The following is a 21,546-nucleotide window of genomic DNA, read 5'->3' as shown; positions in this document are numbered from 1 at the left end:
CAAATACTCACCAGCAACCACACATCACTGAACAAAAACACTGACCCAGGAACCTATCCTTGCAACAAAGCCCGATGCCAACTCTGTCCACATATCTATTCAAGTGACATCATCATAGGACCTAATCAATCAGCAATACCATCAGGGGCTCGTTCACCTGCACATCTACCAATGTGATATATGCCATCATGTGCCAGCAATGCCCCTCTGTCATGTACATTGGCCAAACCGGACAGTCTCTACACATGCTCAAATAAATTTGTTAGTCTCTAAGGTGCCACAAGTACTCCTGTTCTTTTTGTGGATACAGACTAACACGGCTGCTACTCTGAAACTTTTCACAAAGCGATCACTTTATATCTGATCTCTCAGTCCTCATCCTTGAAGGAAACCAGCACAACACTTTCAAAAGGGTGAGTCTGGAGCTTAAATTCATAACTTTGCTAGACACTAAAAATCATGGACTGAACAGAGACACTGGATTTATGACTTATTACAACAATGTGTAACCCACTAACCCCTCCTTTTTGTCCTATGACTGCAGCAGTGTTAACAGGCCACTTCACCTTGAATGGTCCCTTACAGAGTATGTGCTAAACTGTTTGAGCTTGTATTTAGCTGTGACACTCGGAGTACCGACCTTTCCCAGACCGAAAGAAGAGCTCAGTGTAGCTCGAAAACTTGTCTCTCACCCTAACAAAAGTTGGTCCAATAAAAGATATTACCTCACCTACCTTGTCTTGCTAATAACCAACCAAATCATTTTCCTGAGTCTCAGATCCTGTCTCGTCCAGCTTAGCATCCTCAGCAAAGCATGCACATTTTCATTTAGGTCTTGTATTCCCATTATAGTGGGCAATTTCTTGAATCACAGATTCACCAGGCCAGACTGATGGTGCTGCACCCACTATGCACAAGTGCCATTGACTACACAAGGTGTGAGGCTGAGAATTGGAGAATTGGGTTGGCAGAGTGCAGAATGCAGAAGTTGTGCATGGCTGTATGGATTGGAGAGGAGAAAACTCACCCAAGTTTGCAAAGTGCTTTGGAACAAAAGGAACTATATAGACATAAGCTCAATAGACCAGCTAGTGTAAAGTTCTTAGTTGTACAGCTCCTAATGAACAAAGCTCAATGAACAGGGCATTTGCCTGTAGTTGAGAAAGGCAGGCTTGTGACTGAACCCTAGGATTAGGACTCAGGATTTCTGAGTTTTTTCCCCAGCTCTGCCACAGATGTCCTTTGTGACCTAGGGTGAGTCACTTAACGTCTCTGTGCCAGTTTCCTCCTTGGCAAAAACATATTTATCAGCTTCAAAGGGGTGCTTTGAATCTTAATTAAATAATGAATGGAAACCACTTTGAGATCTTTGCAAAGAAAGCCTACAGAAGAACAAAATACTTATGAGTTCTCTTTTGATTTGTTTGTTCCGATGCAAAACTTGAGCTCAGAGGGATGGGCTGCATTTCCTTTTGGAAGCTTCAAACTCTGTTGGATTATTGTGAGAAATGGAAAATATTTGAAAGCTTTTCTCAGCTCCATAAAAAGAAGTCAAACATACCTTTATATCTTCTTCAGGCCAGGAGTTTAGCATTGTTGCAATATGGCCTTTGTCATGAATGGTGATAAACAGTCCACTAAGAAATGAAACAAAAACAAACCATGCTATAAAATCAGTAACTACAAGGTAAGAGAGGACAGTAGGTGGGAGCTGATTTACTGAACCTAATCATTAGACAGTTATTACTTATTGGTGTGGAAATACTACCCCATTGTTAATATCAATGTTAGGGCTGATCTTATAACCTTTGGGCTTAAAGGCTACATGATTAGGCCTTTAATGTCACCTATGTTCAACCACCGAGACCAGTTTTGTCACTTTTCCATTTCAGTCTGGCAAGAGTCAGATTTAGCTCAATGGAAATTTCCTTAAAATAAGACCTTAAACATAGCAGAGATTGGTAATTCCACTTTTAGACCTTTAATAAGTGCATGGTTTTGGCTACAGAACACATGAGGAGGCAATGTGGCTCAGTGACTGGGGATACGGAGACCTGGGTTCCATTCCAGACTCTGCAAGTCATTTCACCTCCCTGTGCCTCTGTTTACTCACCCACCCTTTGTCTATTTTGTCTATTTAGACTGTAAACTCTTAGGGGGAGGCTGCATCTCCTTATGTATTTGTCCAGCGCCTAGCACAATGAGGCTCCCAATGCATCTAGGACTGTAGGCGCTTCTGTAATACAAATAATAATAATGGACTAAATTTCCAAAGGTCTGCACAAGGGGAAAACTGAAAGATACGTGCACTTCTGTTTCACCCCCCCTGCACTGGGTTTGTAGACACATTAACATGCAGTTTCATTCAATTACCCCGCTTGCAAACACAAACCCCTTGTTTGCCCAGCAAAATCCATTTTAAGTGAGTCAAGGGATGTATGTGCATTCTACGCAGCTCTCCCATTACGTAGTTCCGATGGCTGCGATGCCCAGGGTAAAATTTCAATATTCAAATATTTGCGGTAGTAATGGTGTACACCGTTCATGCTAGGTACCTCCAAAGACAAAGGTAGCCACCTGCCTATTCACTGGGAAAACAGATCAAGATGACAGCATTACCAGACCATCTCTCTTAACAGCTGCTTAGTGTTTTCAGATATAGTGTTTTCTTTGCTGTCACTCCGAGATGTACTACCCTCTGAAAGTGGTATTTCTAGAATAGCCTCTGCAGTGTTATTCAGAGTAACTGGCTTATGTTGTGATGTCTTTTTTTGAAACACTACTTTACCAGCGATAACGCAGAAAACAGCAGCCTGATGTATCCATTATATATATGGAAAGTAGGTGCCCAATCCTGCAAGGCTTGGTCTATACTGAGCTCCCTCCACTCCTGTTGGCTTGCAGATTAGAGCCCTTGATTTGGACTGGGTGTAAGAAATTAGAGGCAATATAAAAATGTGCTTTGGATACTTTGCCATATATAAATATATAGATCCATTATATTTTTATTTTTTATTATATATATCAGAAAGCAAATTTTTATATTGCCTCTAATTTCTTACAACCAGTCCAAATCAAGGGCTGTAACCTGCAAGATTTCCTGAAGCCAACAGGAGTGGAGGAAGCTCATCACTTTGTCAGATTTCCATTTCACAACCCTCTCTCTTAGGGCTACAAAATTAAGTCGACTTAAGTTGATGTACAGCCACCCCAATAATTAAAGTGGTGGTTCACATCCACACTTGCTCCTTCTGCCATCGGTGCGCGTCCTCACCAGGGACACCGACAGCTGGAGCCTGGCAGCTCTGGGGCTGACAGCGTGAGGTGTCAACACCATGTGCTGACAGCCACCCCAGCACTGACAGCCTGAGCTGCCAGCCAAGCACGGGTCTCAACTGGTGCTCGGCTGACAGCTTAGACTGTCAGCACTGGGGAAGGGGAGGGAGGGCACCAGCTGTCAGCCTCACTTGGGGTTGACAGTCAACAGGTGATGTAAATAACGCAGTGTCTACACAAACACTGCGTTGCCCTAACTACATCGACATAAATGCTACACCTCTTGTGGAGATGGAGTTATTATGTTGGTGAAGCAGTGGACTTACTTCGGCAGAAGCAGCATTCTAGTGTAGACACTGACAAATTAGGTTGACATAAGCCACCTTGCGTCACACTAACTCGGTATTGTAGACCAGGCCTTATAATGCTGCAGCTGTGTCACTGTAGCGTTTAGTGTAGATGCTATCTACGTTGATGGGAAAGCTTCTCCCATCAGCACAGGTACTCAACATCCCTGAGAGGCGGTAGCTAAGTTGGTGGGAGAAGCCCTCTCATAGCGCTGTTGCACCAGGGATTAGGTTGATACAACTGCGTTGCTCAGTGGAAAATTTAATTTAATGGAAAATTTAATGGAAAATCCACACCCCTGAGCGACGTAGTTATACTGACATAAGTTTGCAGTATAGACCAAGCCTTACTATCTGTCCCAAATCAGGGAACACATGCTAGTGATAAGTATTATTCTGTAAGACAGTTATAATTATTAACAACATAGCATCATGAGGGAGCTCTGGAGCCGCTGGAGAAGTAGCTCGGCATTTCTAAGCCACAAAAGCTATTCAGTCCATGCAAATACAGATCATTTAATGGTTTTGTCTTCCAATATAAAAACATTAGCTACAAAGGAGATATTTTATAGGGCTTCGAAAAACCATCTCCATTCCAAGCCCAGAACACTGCTGCATGAGCAAACCTAACTGGAAAGCAATGATTCATTTGAGAACAATTAAAACAGAAGAGTATACAACTTTTTACAGCCATTAGTTGCTTTTGGCAGCAGACAAAAGGAATTTTGCTGTGCACTAGACTCCTGCTGAGAATCTTGATAAAAAGACCATACTCTTTTAAAACAGAGGAAATACAAAATATAGTGATAATTTCTGTGGTAATCAAAACCTGAGCACACAGGAAAACTGGAAATGTAATAAAATTGAATCTATCGGTCCACGTACAATGCTTTTAAACAGTCCCCACTAACCAACAACAAGTTAACCACATACACATAGAATCATAGAATCATAGAAGATTAGGGTTGGAAGAGAGCTCAGGAGGTCATCTAGTCCAACCCCCTACTCAAAGCAGGACCAACACCAACTAAATTATCCCAGCCAGGGCTTTGTCAAGCTGGGCCTTAAAAACATCTAAGGATGGAGGTTCCACCACCTCTTTAGGTAACCCATTCCAGAGTTTCACTACCCTCCTAGTGAAATAGTTTTTCCTAATATCCAACCTAGACCTCCCCCACTGCAACTTGAGACCATTGCTCCTTGTTCTGTCATCTGCCACCACTGAGAACAGCCGAGCTCCACCCTTTTTGGAACCCCCCTTCAGGTAGTTGAAGGCTGCTATCAAATTCCCCCTCATTCTTCTCTTCTGCAGACTAAATAAGCCCAGTTCCCTCAGCCTCTCCTCATAAATCATGTGCCCCAGCCCCCTAATAATTTTCATTGCCCTCTGCTGGACTCTTTCCAATTTGTCCACATCCTTTCTGTAGTGGGGAAAAATTGGATGCAGTACTCCAGATGTGGCCTCACCAGTGCCAAATAGAGGAGAATAATCACTTCCCTTGATCTGCTGGCAATGCTCCTACTAATACAGCCCAATATGCCATTAGCCTTCTTGGCAACAAGGGCACACTGTTGATTCATATCCAGCTTCTTGTCCACTGTAATCGCCAGGTCCTTTTCTGCAGAACTGTCTCTTAGCCAGTTGGTCCCCAGCCTGTAGCAGTGCATGGGATTCTTCCGTCCTAAGTACAAGACTTCGCACTTGTCCTTGTTGAACCGCATCAGATTTCTTTTGGCCCAATCCTCCAATTTGTCTAGGTCACTCTGGACCCTATCCCTACCCTCCAGTGTATCTACCTCTCCCCCCAGCTTAGTGTTATCTGTGAACTTGCTGAGAGTGCAATCCATCCCATCATCCAGATCATTAATGAAGATGTTGAACAAAACCGGCCCTAGGACCCACCCGTGAGGCACTCCGCTTGATACCGGCTGCTAACTAGACATAGAGCCGTTGATCACTACCTGTTGAGCCCGACGATCTAGCCAGCTTTCTATCCACCTTATCCACCATTCATTCAATCCATACTTCTTTAACTTGCTGGCAAGAATACTGTGGGAAACCACTTCAAAAGCTTTGCTAAAGTCAAGGTATATCACGTCCACCACTTTCCCCATATCCACAGAGCTAGTTATCTCATCATAGAAGGCAATTAGGTTAGTCAGGCATGACTTGCCCTTGGTGAATCCATGTTGACTGTTCCTGATCATCTTCCTCTCTTTCAAGTACTTCAAAATGGATTCCTTGAGGATCTGCTCCATGATTTTTCCGGGGAATGAGGTGAGGCTGACCTGTCTGTAGTTCCCCAGATTCTGCTTCTTCCCTTTTTAAAAGATGAGCATTATATTTGTCTTTTTCCAATCGTCTGGGTCCTCCCCTGATCGCCACGAGTTTTCAAAGATAATGGCCTATGGCTCTGCAATCACATCAGCCAACTCCCTGAGATCATGCAGATCTCCTTCTCTGGCCTATTTCAAAAGCATTAACAGATGCTAATCTCCATTATAAAGATATACAGTAATCAAAAGCATATTCCTTATGATGGTCTTCACATAATTCTGCATGAAAAAGGGACTAGTTGACCAGATTTTAAAAGTACAAATTAGCAACATAACTAAAAAGCATATCCAAAAATAAATAAATAAATAAAAAATGTAAACTGTAGTAAGAATGTATTATTTCATGTATTTAATAGAGACACCATTGTGTTAATTTCTGGGCAAACTTTACATAGATTAGAACATTCATAATTTTTTTTAATAATAAAGCATATAACCTTGAAAATCCCATAGGATCTAATCAGCTATTTAGCCTCTTTAAAATGTCCATCCCTAGACATTATATGTGCCTTTACAGACCAAGAGCCAAATTTAGTGATGAGTCTAATTTGCATGATAACTTGCCACAAATTTAGTATAAAGTGTCCTCTGGGTTTGCCCAGGTGTAACTGACCAGCTCTGTCAGTGGAACCCAGCAAACAATTCTGTTGATGACTGCACAGGGAGGAACAGCATCCAGCTCCCATTCTGAGCTGCACTGGCTATGCAGGGACTACAGCAGGGAGTGGATATAAGGCAGGGTCATTTTTACAGTCACTTTTCAGAGTAGATGTAACACAGAGAGAGACACAGTTACTTGCTAATGAACTGGGAAATCCTCATACCTAATTAATGCCACCAACCAGAACACAAGAAGTATCTGAGTTACCGAAAGATAAAGTTCACTTAGAAGAAAACATGTAGCCTGAAGAACAGACTCCTGCTTCTGGCGTGCCCTCTATTCTTCTTTGGATTAGGTTTGTTTCCTGGAAATTAAAAGATAACTATATTCATGCTAGCCTACTTGGCACTTAATGAGAATGAAATTAGTTAACAAAAGGCCAATGACATTGCTCAAACCACTCGGGGGAACTGAGTACAGTGCATGTGCAATTCTTCTGACAGACTCATTTTTTTACTATTAATCTGTCATTCCAAGCATATTTCACTATAATGCAATGTGTGGTCCCTTCTCCCCACTCAAAAAATAAAAGAAGTGAATATATAAGTGGCTAGCTAGAAGCCAAACAGGTCAAAGGAAACAAAGCTGATTAAAAATTAACTGCGGTAAAATTAACCGAGTCCAGCCAGGATGCACAAACTCTGCAATTATCCCAGCTAAACAATAACCTAAGGAAGGAGCTAGCTTCATGGGAGGTAAGGTCACATGCCTTTCTCCAATATGCAGCACACAGTGATCCAATCTACACTTGTGACTGGGCTTTGGAGCAGGGCAGTTGGCACTGATATTGTATTTGGCTGCTTCCTCAATGCTGGTTTCACTCTAGTCTGCTCAGGGATGATGAACGCATATTTAATTCTAACATGCCTCTCACCCATTCAGCCTGCTAAACCACATGACCTCTATGGAGGACCATGAGATTTTACTCTTTCTTCTTTCCCAGATCTTCCCTCAGAAGATGGTTAGTCTCAGGCCTGGGAGACAGGAGACCTAGGGTCCATTTTTGTCTTCTCTGTGCCTCAATTCCATGATCTGTGAAATGGGGATAAAAAAGCTAATCTGCCTCACAAGGGCATTTTTCATCCACATGTCTGAGGCAGTCTGTCCCTTACACTTTCCTTTCTGCTTCCGTTCATAGAAGTGCTCTCTGAATAAACTCTGAAGCTAAAATTTTTTGCCTTTGCATTTGGTTACTTATCTCGCTAGCCATCCAAAACATACTGTTATCACTTAATATCTGTTAAGCCTGGACAATGTTCTTGGCACTATACAAGACCTGAAAGGAAGACAGTCCTGGCCCTAAAGAGCTTCCTGACCAGTAGACCAAACCCAAGAAGACAGGACACACTCCACGCCCGGCAGAGGAAACTACATCGGTTTATTGCTGATTTTTCTAAAAATAATGTTTGAGTGGTTCACTTCTCGTGGGCGTCCTGGAAAAAGCATAGCAGATGTTTGCAAATAAGAATGTTATTTTTCTGCTTTCATTTAATGAGATGCTAGTTTTCCAAAGACAAACTACTAACAAGAATACTGGTTAGGTCATTGGCCTAGGACGTGAGGGAGCTGGGTTCAAGTCTCTGCTCCACCAGACTTCCTTGGGCAGGTTACTTAGGCGCTCTGTGTCTTGGCTTCCCATCTGTAAAACCGGAATAAGAGCACTGCCCTGCCTCACGGGTGTTTGTGAGACTCCAGCCAGTGGGAAACGCAGAAGCCAACGCAGGGACTGTTCTATTAAGGGAAGGGGGTAAAATGGGACCCAGCTGGGCAACCCCTTCCCCCAATAACCTCTGGACCCCAAACTGTGCAGGGAGACCCTCTGCCCCAAATCTGGGGACACTAGGATCCCGGTGGTGCCTTCCCTCCCACCCACCATGTGGTCTTGGGGGAAAACTGCAGAGAGGAGCCAGTCAGAGCCCACAGCCAGTAGGGGCAGAAGCAACCAAAGCACCGGGCCTTTTTTCACCTCTGGACATCCCAGTCAAAACTGTTCTCTGGCCTGTGCTGGTTGGCTGTTTGCTCCAACCTGCTGCCTCCCCCCCCCTCACAGTCTCTTCCCCTGAGATTCACTTCACATCTGCCCTCTTCTCCCCTGCCCTGGCCCTGTTACCCCTTCCCTTTTCTAACTACCCCCCCAAAACAACCTAACAAACAGCCCCTTCTCCACTGCCCACATAGAACTAACCCGACATTGGCTGCTATCACACTGCTCGCTTTGCTTGTGTGTTCTACCCCTTCCTGCACCCTGGGTCTCTCAGGTCTATTGCGATTGTAAACTCTTCAGGGCTGGGACACCTACTACCGTGTTTGTACAGCGCCTAGCACTGGGGCTCCGAGATGCTACCATAATACACATAGCAATAATAAGTAAACTATATTAAAGATTGTGAGGGGCTCAGATGCCATGGTCATTGGAAACATAAGTACCCAAGATAGACAGGAAAACACAACAAACTCTAAAGCCCCCTAAAAGGGCTATTCTCATCTCAGAGGGAAAAAAGCATGATCAAGTGAGAGAGGAATCAATTTCTATAGTATTATTAAGCATTTCGATTTCAGCTATCGGCATACGTGGTGCTTCTCAGAGGGATGCGGTCCCTGGATCAAGGACCTTATTGTCTAGCTATTGGAACATGAAGAATGCAAAGTGCTTCACACACAAGCAATTAATGGAGCACCTTATCGTACAGCATTAGAGGAGAGAAACTGAGATAACGTGCCTGAGTCTCTAGGTAGCCACTCAGACATGCGCAGAGTGAGTGCCGCAGATCAAAATGGACATGCAAGGCCCCTGATCCTGCAAACACTTGTGCACATTCAATTGGGTCATCCAGTCTGACCTCCTGTATATCACATACCATTAAATTTCACCATGTGCATAGTCCCATTGAAGTCAATGGGGCTGCACACAAAGGCACTGCTCTTCCTGCATACCGTGAATTGTAGGACTGGGACGTAAATGACGAACAAGGCAGAGAATTATGGTTTATTAAAAACTCTTAAAATTGTGCTCTGTGTCTTTAACTTCTCAGGGGTTTTCTCAGACCTATGTGCAGGCAAGCAGGGGGTTCTGTATGGAAGCATGCAATCAGAGTAATCTTGCAGCCAGCCAGCCTAGAGTAAGGTGGGGAGAGTTGTGCCTCTCTATTTTTTTAAAGGAGCAGCCTGCTTTGTCTCTCTCTATTTGTGATTCTTGTGCGATATTGTTCCGGATTCTAAGAAATAAAGTAGTGTTACGTTGCAACCTTCCAGCAGAATATTTTATGCTATTTATCTAACTTCTCAATGTGTCTGCCATAAGCATAATGTGAAGAATCAGTGTTCTATTTTTCTATTTTGAATACAGGGATGGTGCTCAGGTATAACTGCAATGAGGACCTTATAGTAGACAAAAAGTAATTGAACATATCAGCTATCAACAGAGCAATATACATTACAGAAAATAAATGAAACAGATTTATTTGGGCATAAGCTTTTGTGGGTAAAAAAGCCACTTCTTCAGATGCATGGAGTGAAAATTTTGACGAACTGACGAACTGACTGAAGAAGTGGGTTTTTTACCCACGAAAGCTTATGCCCAAATAAATCTGTTAGTCTTTAAGATGCCACCGGACTCCTCGTTGTTTTTGTGGATAAAGACTCACACGGCTACCACCAAATACTTGAGAAAATAAATGAATACACCTAAACAATTTTGGCTAAGGGCAGACTGAAATACATCACAATTCAGTGCTACTGTCCAAAAAGGAAGATTGATTCTACAGATCAAACTGCTGACACGCAACAGGCAAATTTCTACATTCACCATTTGACAATTAAAGATAGAAGGTTGAAATCCTGGCCCCAGTTAAGTCAATGGACGTTTTGACTTCAGCAGGACCAGGATTTCGCACAGCGGAAGTAAGGAATCTGTGGAAAGCCGCTACTTACAAAATTATGGGCCAGATCCCTGGCTACATCTGAGGACTACAACATGGAGTTCAGAAATGGGCTACGAAGGTGGCTTTAAGCGACTTTTGCTTCTCTGATTCTGGGCTGACTGTGCACCAAGCCTAGTCCAGTACAGTAGATTGCTGGCTGCCAATAGCTGCAAAGGGGCCTATATAGCAGCTGGGGCTCAGCAGGGCATCAGTGATGCCCCAGCCACACCTCCTATCCTGGCCATTGCATAGTGGTGAACTACTTCATCCCTTTTCCTAGCTTTATGGGCCTGGCGGATTCCCCCTTCAGGGAATTTGGGGCCATTTTGTACTGGTGATGCAGTGCAGAGCAGCTACAGCACAGCCAAGGCTCTGGGCCTTTATGCTTCCAAAATCAAACATGAAACTGACACATTATGCAGCTTGGGTCTCCAGAGCCTTCTCAGTCAGCCACACCCCTTATTATTATGATTATTCTTTTGTAATCACTGTGGTAACAGGATTAGATGCTCTGATATAAACTTTAAAACTGGCTCTTTTTGGAAAGCTAGAGTTTGTAACATGCCTCTGGGATATCGTCTTTGGAGCCATTATGTTTTAATATGCACGTATTTGTCTCAATATTGTATAATCAATCACCAAACTGGACAAAATCAACATGGTAACTCAGTGATTTTTAGAAGTTTGTTTACATGTAGATGGAAGACTTTTTGGCAATAGTCAGATTTATTTATAATTCATGGAAATAATAACGTGTGGGTACTAATGAAAAACAAATAATACAATCCAAAGCAAGAGTGATTCTTATTATAGTCAAGTCAGAGACTTATAGGACAAAACCCTACTGTCTGTACATGATAAGCTTTATCCTGAAATAATCCATTTGTGGGAGAGGGAACAGGGCTGCCTTCACTAGTCATGTAAACATTTCTAAAGCTGTCATCACATACTTCAGATGGGAAAACCAGAATTTAATATCAGACCCAGAAGATGCAGTTTCCAAAGTTCATGATAAAAAGCCCCACATGTTTAAACATCCAGGATCCTGAGGGACTGGAAGTAGATATGCAGTACAGAGCATTTAAAATACTGTTTATGAATAAGTAAAGACAATTAAAAAAACAACAGATTCTCAATACTAATTAGTGCACAAGTATTTCAGATGGAGACCTGGATCCTGCAACTTCTTTCATTGGCATGGGCAGACTCCTTGCACATCCCTGGAGCGCCATTCACCACTTTGGGGTTCTGTGGAGGGGAGAACCCATGGCAGGATCAGGGCCTCTGTCATAACTTTTTGATCCAATTCATAGTTTTCCTCATAATTATCAGATTTTTTTTTAAATCACCCTAATATAGTACATAAATAAATGAGCCTTTCCCCCAGTTCAGAAATGGAGGGGTTAGCGGCAGGGACTGAGAGTGACAAACATCACGCAGAGCGCTTGTGAAGCAGCATGGGGGTGGACTGGATGCTCTAAATCCATCTCTAATTCCATTCTAAATTCTGATTAAGGATCGGTAATGAGCCACACGGCTGTGTCTGATCACAATTAGTTGCACTTATTCGAGCCTAATCACTCTCACGGGCAGGCTCTGCTACTAAGCAGAAGGGCTTTAACCCAAGTGCTCTCATGTATCCTTTGCCAATCCCAATGGAATGCTTCACATTATGATATTCAACAGTACAGGCCCCTCTTGGGTTTCAAGACTCAATTGAAGGCTTTATTCAGCCTTAATTTTCAGCAATTGTCGTATTTTTAAGTATAACCCTGGGAATGACCCTTGCATTTTAGAGGGCTACATGAGGATTGAGCCACAGAGCTCCTATTAAAGTCAACGTGTGGTTAAAATCTGTGCAATTCTGAAGATTTACAGCCTTCATTTTTACATGTTTGGAGCAACCGCAGCTCCCACTGGTTCACCAGTGCTGACTTGTGAAAAATTAGGCCGACAGTGGCTAGTCTATTGTATGATGGAAATACATAGGTGTGGATGGATCAGAGCCATGCTTCTGGCAAGACAGGAGATGCTGAGGGATCCCATCCACCATCTAATCAGTGTGCAGGTCAAGACTAGACTCATTAGACACTGCCCACGCGTGAAGAGCAGAGTGAGCCATAGGTTCAGGCTCAGGGATAGAAGGCTGAGTTCATTCCTCAACCTGTTCTGCAGCTGAGACCCCCAATCCCAGCCTCATAGCATGATGGACACTTGGCAATACCTAGGCAACTGAGAATTAGAGAGGGGAAAAGTGTACCAGTTTACCAGCATTAAGCATTGCAAAGGGAGGCAAACTGCTGCCTATGGCCTGTCTTCATCTATTATAACTGTCAGCACATCCTTTATTTCATTTTACGGGCTCATGCAAAGGTTAAGAGATCAAGTTTGCCTGGGGAAGTTAAACTAAATCCTAGCCTGATTGCATTTCCTTCTCATGCTGAGAAAACTCCACTGAGACCCACACCTACACTTTTCAAATGCACCGCAGGGAGCCCCAAGGATAAATGAAGAACTTGGACAAAGTGTGACACAGAGAACAAAAAAAGGAAAGAAAAATATTTGTACAGCATCAGGGCAATTTGCCTTCATTTGCCTAAATGAAGTCTAATCTGGCACATTCTGTCCTGGCTAAGTGGATACATTTATAAAAATGTCCCAATCTCTATTTTAAATTGCACTTATCAGACACACAAACATTAATGGCTATAAATTTTTCAAGTTACGTGCCTAAGATGTACATGGCTTGCTGTATCCTACGTTTAGCAGTTTATCTTCAGGGGTCTGCATATCAGGCATAAGACATGAAATGTTCGGAATTACAGCATTAATGACCCTCTGTTCATCCCACTCATAGAATTATAGCTGGAAAAGACCTATAAGGGCCTAGCTACTAGCCCCTTGGCTGGCACAAAATCGCTCCCTACACTTTATTTTCTAACGTTTTGTCTGGTCTATTTAAAAAAGCCTCGCAAGACCCTGATGCACCCAGAACTTCCTTTGGGAGACTGTTCCACCACTTAACAAATCTCTCCAGTAGAAAGATTTTCATGATAATCAATTTATCTTTTCCCTTTCACTTTCATCCCATTACTGCTTGTTATACACCCAGGCACCAACCTAGATATTTCTTCCCCCTCCTTGGTGCTTATCCCACTGTAACTCCTCCTTATATCGAGATGTACAAACATAGACCAGGGCTAAATTAACTGCTCTGATTCTCTTTCCTGAAAGGCTCCTGTACCTCAACCCATGGCATCTCTTTTCTATTTTCCGTTTCTCTATCAGCCCTCCTCCACTTCTCCTCCTTCCCGTCTCTGCCTAAATTCTTTACTAACAAAACTGATGCCATCTCACAAGAGCTCTGCTCCCTTCTGTGGCTTCCCTACCCCTCTTCTCCCTGTCCAAAGCCCTCCTGCCTTCATTCCAGTCACAGAGAAATCTCTCCTACTATACACCTCATACTCCACTTGTCCTGCCTCCTTGACTGCATCCCCTTCCACCCTGATACATATCCACCTTGCTTTCTCAGCTGGCACCTTTCCTTAGTCTGCAAATACATTCTCCTGCATCCCCTATCCCTGATCAACCCTCGCTTGACCTCCTCAAGCTCCTCCTTTGAACCTACCTAATCAGAAACTGCTTAGGGAATTCCACTGGCCTAATTTCAAAACAACTCTGACATCTGGAGTGAAATCCTGGCCTTCTTCAAGTCAATAGGAGTTTTGCCATTGACTTCAATGGGGCTGGGATTTCACCCCTGTGTTAGGCAGTTAGTTTTGATCTCAAATGTCACGGGTGCATATTCTGCCCCCGAGAGACTAGCAGGTGAGAGAGGAGGATGAAGAGAAGCAGAGAACTTTTTCCAACTGAAACAAATAGCTGCACTACATTATACACTATGTGCCAGCCATCCACTTAGGCCTGCTTGGCTTTGAGGGAGCATGTGGAAGGTTCCTGAACCTAAGACACAGCACAGACTTCCCTTAGCTAGAAAAACTCTTGAAGATATTGAGTTGCCTTGAAAAAGACCCTATGAGTTTAAATTACAATGTGGGGGAGAAAGGATGGTGACTCTTCCTTTCCCTGTCTCCCTCCTGGTTAACCCAGCTTCCTGCTTTGGGGGTCCCAGGGTGTGTCTACACAGCTCTTGGATGCATGTTAGGTAATTCACGGTATGGGAGTAGGGTTGCCAGATGTCCGGTTTTTGACCGGAACACCTGGTCAAAAACGGACCATGGCAGCTCCATTAAAAGTCCGGTCAGTGGTGCAGCAGGGGCCTTGGGCTAAGGCAGGCTTCCTACCTGCCTTGGCTCTGTGCGGCTCCCAGAAGCGGCCGATAGATCCTTGCAACCCTGGGTGCAGGGAAGCTCCATGCATTTCCCCCGCCCGAGTGCTGAGTCTGCAGCTCCCATTGGCTGGTAACTGCAACCAATAGGAGCTGCGGGGGCAGTGCCTGTGGGCGCGAGGGCAGCGTGCATAGCCTCCCTGGCTGCCCAGGCATCTAAGGGCCGCAGGGACCTGGCGGCTACTTCCTGGGAGCTGCGGTAAGTGCCGCTGGGACCCTGCACCCCCTCCTGCACCCCAAACCACTCATCCCCAGCCCCAAGCCACTGCCTGTACCCCAAACCTCTCATCCTTGGCCCCACCCCAGAGCCCGCACCCCCAGCCGGAGTCCTCACCCCCTCATGAGTCGCCACTGCTATCTGGAAGTTGGCTACTCCAGAACGCTTCCGGTCTGTAGCCAACCGATTTGGCATGGGGAGATCAATTGTGGGGGCCATTCTTAAGCAGTGGTGTCAAGTATCAGAGGGGTAGCCGTGTTAGTCTGGATCTGTAAAAACCGACAAAGAGTCCTGTGGCACCTTATAGACTAACAGATATATTGGAGCATAAGCTTTCGTGGGTGAATACCCACTTCGTCAGACGCATGTGGTGGAAATTTCCAGAGGCAGGTATAAATACACAGGCAAGAATCAGTCTAGAGATAACGAGGTTAGTTCAATCAGGGAGGATGAGCACCAGGAGCGCTGAGGAGCTGTTGAGGCTGCCACTTGCCGTTTACCCTGCTCCCGTCAAATTTTGAGGGTCCCACTCCCAGTGATTTCAACCGAGAAGTACTGGCCTGCTGCATTGAGCCAAATACTCTGTCAATCCAACCGCTTTGCTCCACAAGTTCCTCCACAGGAACAAGCACTACCACACAATTATAATCAGATCTGAATAAGAACAACAACATAAAATGAATGTTTCTCATGTGAATCTCATCACTGTAAATAATAAAATAGGAATTTTTCTTGTTCGAAGAATGACTATTTGTAAATAAGACTTGGGAAAACAACCTTTATCAAAGTCAAAACTGAAATTAGACTGCAGCTCACAGTATACCAGAAGAGAAACAGTATCCTCTGTAAAATAAGAAATCAACTGCAATCAGGGCATTATGGTTTGCCCTTTTCTGCAGAAGCCACAGGCTGGAATCCATAACAGTTCCTTGCCTAAGTTCAACAACAGAAACTCTTTGCAATGGGACACCAGTGCACGAGAGCAGATGTTCTTACCACAGTGGCAAAATAATGTAGGCTTTTAAAAATGAGTTATAGGAAGGGAATTCCTCCAACAGCAACAACTGCACAAAGTCCTGCGTGAGGAAAGACACTGCTGCTTTCCCTGAGATAACAAGAGGATTGGGAACAGAACTGAGGACAAGCCAAAGACATGGTTTAATCTCAGTGTTTGTTGTGTAGACTTTAAATCAAACTTCTCAAAGGGGGAGGCAGTGTGTTCTAGCAGTGTGACCATAGGACTGGAGGTCAGGAGCTCCCAGTTCTAACCTTAGTTGGTGAAAAGCCAACAATGTGCTGTGAATAGTGCAACAGTCCTTGTCTCAGAGTGCTCACAGATAGTGATATCCAGGAGGAGGGGCAACTTTAGGTTCTTTTCCCTTAGGACAAGGGTTCTCAAACTTTTGTACTGGTGATCCCTTTCACATAGCAAGCCACTGAGTGCAACCCCCCCCCCCCCCTTATACGTTAAAACACTTTTAAAAATATTTAACACTATTATAAATGTTGGAGGAAAAGCGGGGTTTGGGATGGAGGCTGACAGCTCGTGACCCCCCATGTAATAACCTCATGACACCCCCAGTTTGAGAACCCCTGCCTTAGGACCAGATTGAGGATCTGCCTGCACTACAGCAGCACATCAGCTGTAGCATCATAGTGTAGATGCTTCCTACATTGATGGAAGGTTTTTTTCTCTAGATGCAGTTCATCCACCTCACTGAGAGGTGGTAGGAACAATTCTTCCGTTGACCTAGCTGCATCTATACCAGAGGTAGGATCGACCTAACTACTACACTCAGGGCATAAACTTTTCCACAGCCCTGAGCGAGGTGACTAAGTCAATTTAATTTTTAAGGGTAGACCAGGCCTGGGACTTTAGTCTTGTCATGTGTAAAGGGCAGCACACCACAGGTCCTTCTCTTGTTTCCCTGTGCTTCAGGGCAAAGGGGTGGGGATGGGGAGGCAATCTGTTAGCTAGAATGGGCAGCACAGATGACGTCACCTTCTTCACTGCACACTGGTCAGTGAGTTTGAGAGTCAGGAGGGACATTAAGTTTCCCCCCACCCATGGGTGGTGGGTGAAGCTTCCCCTTGGGGAGGTTAGCCCCCTACCCTGCCTCTTCTGACTGAGGCCCCGCCACTACCCGTCCGCCCCTGGTGGCACAAGGTTTGGTGAGACTTAGCCTCCCCACGCCTCCATCATGCGCCGCCCATGCCCCCACCTCTGTGCAATGGAGGCAGGGGGAATAGCAATCCCATTCAACCTGCTTTCTCACACACAGAGCAGCGGGCCGGGTAATCCACTTAAGGGAGAAGGGTGGCTTTTCATTTCTGCATGGCATCATAAATACAAATGAAACCTGTCCCTAATCTATTCTTTTTCATATTTTGTGGAAATGGTCTTCAGGCCTCACTTACTCAAGGCCTTCCTCATACAGTACCTTCTGGGTATGTCTACACCGCATCCGGGAGTGAACCTCCCAGCCAGGGTCCACAGACACGTGGTAGTGAGGCTTGTTCTTGCACCTTACAAATAGCCCTGCAGATCTTGCTTTGATGTTGAGGCTCTCACAGGCTTCAGAGCCTGAACGCCAGCCCATGCTGCACTATCTGTACAGTTATTTTCAGAGCAATAGTATAAGCCCTGCTAGCACGAGTCTGCAGATCCAGGCTAGGAGAATCGCTCCCAGATGCAATATAGACATGCCCACAGTGACCTTGGGCCAGTCACATAAAGCCTGCCTCAGTTTCCCCACCCCTTATATAGGGGTCATACTCCTCACCCACCATCACTGGAGGTACAATGAGAGTGAAAATAGAAAGTGATATATTAATTATTATTATTATTATTCCACTCCTTTATTAGATGCAGATATTCTTGTAATACAAGTCTTTAGAGTAAAGCCTATGTTTTTAGCCTAGTGATGCATTTGAGGGATGGAAGAATAAAACACTTTAAAGGAATCTTCACTATTGAACTTTCAGGAAAGCACTAAAACCCTCATAGCTAACAACTATTATTAGAGCATTAGCTAATCAAAATTATTTATTTTTTAAAACTATATTATTACAAGGAATCATGCAGAATATTTCTCCCAAAAAATGCACTTTGCTGTGCAATCCATTGCAGGGCATATGAAACAACACAGGTTCTCCGAGTCACCAACAGGTATTTAAAGCCCAAATGTTCCTCAAAGGGCCGTGCTGTCAAAAGAACTTCAGTGCTATGGAGACAGCAGAGGAGAGAAAGGAGGGCAGGGAGTGGAAGGGTGTGGCTTCGGAGTGACATTTGTGGCTAAGTTACACAGACTGTACAGTACTGTTTCAGAACAAAACCACCCTCTGTTCACAGTTTACAGGAAGACAGCAGAGTTACTCCCGGCTACCCAGCTTGTCATTAAAAGCACAACAGCACAAGCTGTCTGACAAACCATCTTTTGATCAAGAATCAAATTTTATTTTTGCTGGGCCACGCACAGAAATATGGGTGCTCAATACAAAGGAACATTCACATCCAACTAAAGAAGGAAAAAAATAGTCAGTCTACTCACCGTGGCCTTCTGAAAGCTAGACCATACTGCTGACAGGCCAGGCCGACGGTGGGAGTATAAACTATGGGCATGAATCTCTCAATGTCAGAGGTCAGCACTTTGTAGAAAAGCTTCTCGTTTCTGTCTTGGAGTGTCATAAGAATAATGTATCTAAAAAACAAAAAAAGAAAAAAAACAGATACACACATCAAAGAACCTGGGTATGCATAATTCCACCAATGCCGTGTATGACTGAAGAAGCTAATGGACTCTAGATTCATAATGTCTCACTTGCTAAGAATGCAGGACACTCCCACAAGGGCCAAGTACCAGTCTTTTGATGGGCAGCCCAAGCCTGAAGTTCCAGAGGTACTCAGCTTCCATAGCCCCATTACCTTCGACAGGAGAGGTGCATGCTCAGTGCCTCTGAAAATCAGAAACTGCAGTATCCTCAGGATTTGCAGCACAAACATCGCTAATGAGGAGGATCAGAAGAACTATGCTGAAGGCATGGTTATGAGGGCCAGTGCCAGAATTAATCTATATCTGATTTAAATGTATCAAGTGATCTGCATGCTATACATATTTTAAGGACTACACATATACAAACTGCAATAGATTCATATTCCTAAAACTCTCCAACCTACCCCCAATAAAATTCCCGCCCATCCACCCACAGTCTTCAACACACATCAGCCTTCAAACCTTACATACCCCAATCAACCTATTCCCTTAGAAAGAGTGTGGGAAGATATCAGTGTTAAAAATGAAGAAGGATAGTTAAATTCCACACCAAAAAAAGAAACACTCAAATAATAATAATTTTAAAAATGAGGTAATAAAAAAAAAAGTTAGGTCACCTCTGTAACCTTAACTTTGCCCACCTGTGCATATGCATCATGACACAGTCTTAGATGATCACATATTATTTTTTGTGTGGGATGTAGGATTCGCTGATGTGCTTGAGCTATGTCAAAACATCTCTCCTATACTCTCTTCTTTCCTGAAAATGATTCCTGGGCTGAGAATGAATTTGTCAAATTTCAGCCACAAAAGTGCAAGTCTGAAAATATTCTAAGCAACTGGAAATGGCCCACTTACAATGGAAACGTGCAAACTTAACCGTACTATGTGTTCAGGGCCTAATCCTGCAAAGTATAGCATGTGGGCAAACTGCTGGGCTCCTCATAGTCATCGCAGTCTGTCTGCATGCTACATAATGCAAGACTGGTGCCTAAGTCTACGATAAAGATGGGCCAATGCTGCTGTAGCAGAAGTGCTAAGCCAGAGAGCAGGGTACAATTTGTCTGAATTTCTCAGTTGCTAGGCCAGCAACAGTGATGTAAAAGCAAAACACACAGGCACTGGGGAAAGGAAGCACCTAACATTTTTCCACAGTAACTCTTATGAGTAAGGATACGATTTCGTCATGAAGGTCACTGATTCCGTGACTTTAACGGACCGCTGTGACCGCCTGCAGCAGTGGGGCTGGAGGAGCTGTCAGCCCCTGCCACAGTAGTGAAGCTCCAGCTGTCAGTCGCCCCCAGACAGGTCGTGAGCTTCTGTGAATTTTTGCTTATTGCCCGTGACCTGTCTGTGACTTTTACTAAAAATAACCATGACAAAATCTTAACCTTACTTATGAGCAATACTGAAAGTGATGGTGGGTTAGGAATAGGAGGAGAAGCAAATGTTTATCACTGCATAGGATTTTTAAATTTCTCTTATCTGCTGGCAGGTTATTTTTGTTCTTCCATCAGGCATTTTACTGAACATGCTGATAGACAGAGTTAAGTGAATGCACTATGTTAGTGATCATGTTCTGTGTAGTGTCATATCTACCTTGGGAGACAACTGGAGTGAACAGAGGAGACAATGAGCAGGCTAGAATAGACACAACTGGCAAACTGTTAGGCCTTGGCTACACTTACCGGCAAGTTCGACGGCTGGAAATCGAACTTCTGGGTTCGACTTATCGCGTCTAGTCTGGACGCGATAAGTCGAACCCGGAAGTGCTCGCCGTCGACTGCGGTACTCCAGCTCGCCGAGAGGAGTACCGCGGAGTCGACGGGGGAGCCTGCCTGCCGAGTGTGGACCAAGGTAAGTTTGAACTAATTCGAAATAAGGTACTTCGAACTTCAGCTACGTTATTCACGTAGCTGAAGTTGCGTACCTTAGTTCGAATTAGGGGGGGTAGTGTAGACCAAGCCTTAGTTAACAAAGTATCCTTAGCTGGAAGAACAGTGATTCTGAAGAAGGGCTCTGAGCATGTAAGGCTTAAAACTGGGGATCCTCACATCTCCATGCGGATTGTAAAGACCACAATCCCAGCCAAAAATTGAAAACGGAGGAGACTTTTTCAACATACTTGTCTAGATCACTGGATTTGGTCTCGTAGCTTTTCATGACACGGAGAACTTGAACATCTTGGCTCAAGAAGCATGGAGGAAGCAGACCATGAATTCCAAGTTGTAGCCTCTCTTCAAGTGTAAAGGCCATCCCCTATGAAGGAAAGGCAAAGGCATATTTAAATAACAGAATATATCACAGTCTGCTCTTACCAGCCACAGTGACCCCTCTTCAGAATAATCTGCAGACGAGCCTGTCTTGATAAAAAAATATCATCCAAGGAACTTGCAAAAGGTGTCCTTCTACATTAAATGCTAAATATCGACTAAACTGTAATTCTACACACATTTATTATGGCAAATAAATAGGTTAGTACAACTGAAAATAAAAAGATGTAGACACTGATATAGAAATAAAAATAGAAACTTTAATACAGGAGGACCTGAGGTGAGCTCCTCCACAATCGTGTGTGTCTGGCACACTCCTCTGAAGGAGCTAACATCAGACAGAGTTGAAGCTAGGACATGGAACTGGATAGACCATTTCTCTGTTCTAATAGCA

General features: G+C 44.1%; 1 protein-coding gene across 2 annotated transcripts in view; it reads right to left on the bottom strand.

Annotated features, from left to right (window-relative positions):
* ME3 (malic enzyme 3) overlaps positions 1–21,546 on the bottom strand; it is a 189,458-nt gene that overhangs the window by 72,754 nt on the left and 95,158 nt on the right. For both annotated transcript variants that reach the window (XM_005287523.5, XM_005287525.5), the window contains exons 2-4: positions 21,005–21,138; positions 18,658–18,807; positions 1,562–1,637 (exon numbers count right to left, since the gene is read on the bottom strand). In XM_005287523.5, coding sequence (XP_005287580.2) covers positions 1,562–1,637; positions 18,658–18,807; positions 21,005–21,138 — 360 coding nt within the window. The remainder of the gene's footprint in view (positions 1–1,561; positions 1,638–18,657; positions 18,808–21,004; positions 21,139–21,546) is intronic.

The sequence above is a fragment of the Chrysemys picta genome, chromosome 1 (assembly GCF_011386835.1).
Source record: "Chrysemys picta bellii isolate R12L10 chromosome 1, ASM1138683v2, whole genome shotgun sequence".
Taxonomy (NCBI): Eukaryota; Metazoa; Chordata; order Testudines; family Emydidae; genus Chrysemys; species Chrysemys picta.
Note: the sequence above shows the minus strand (reverse complement) of the source record. Positions and strands in the feature narration are given on the sequence as shown.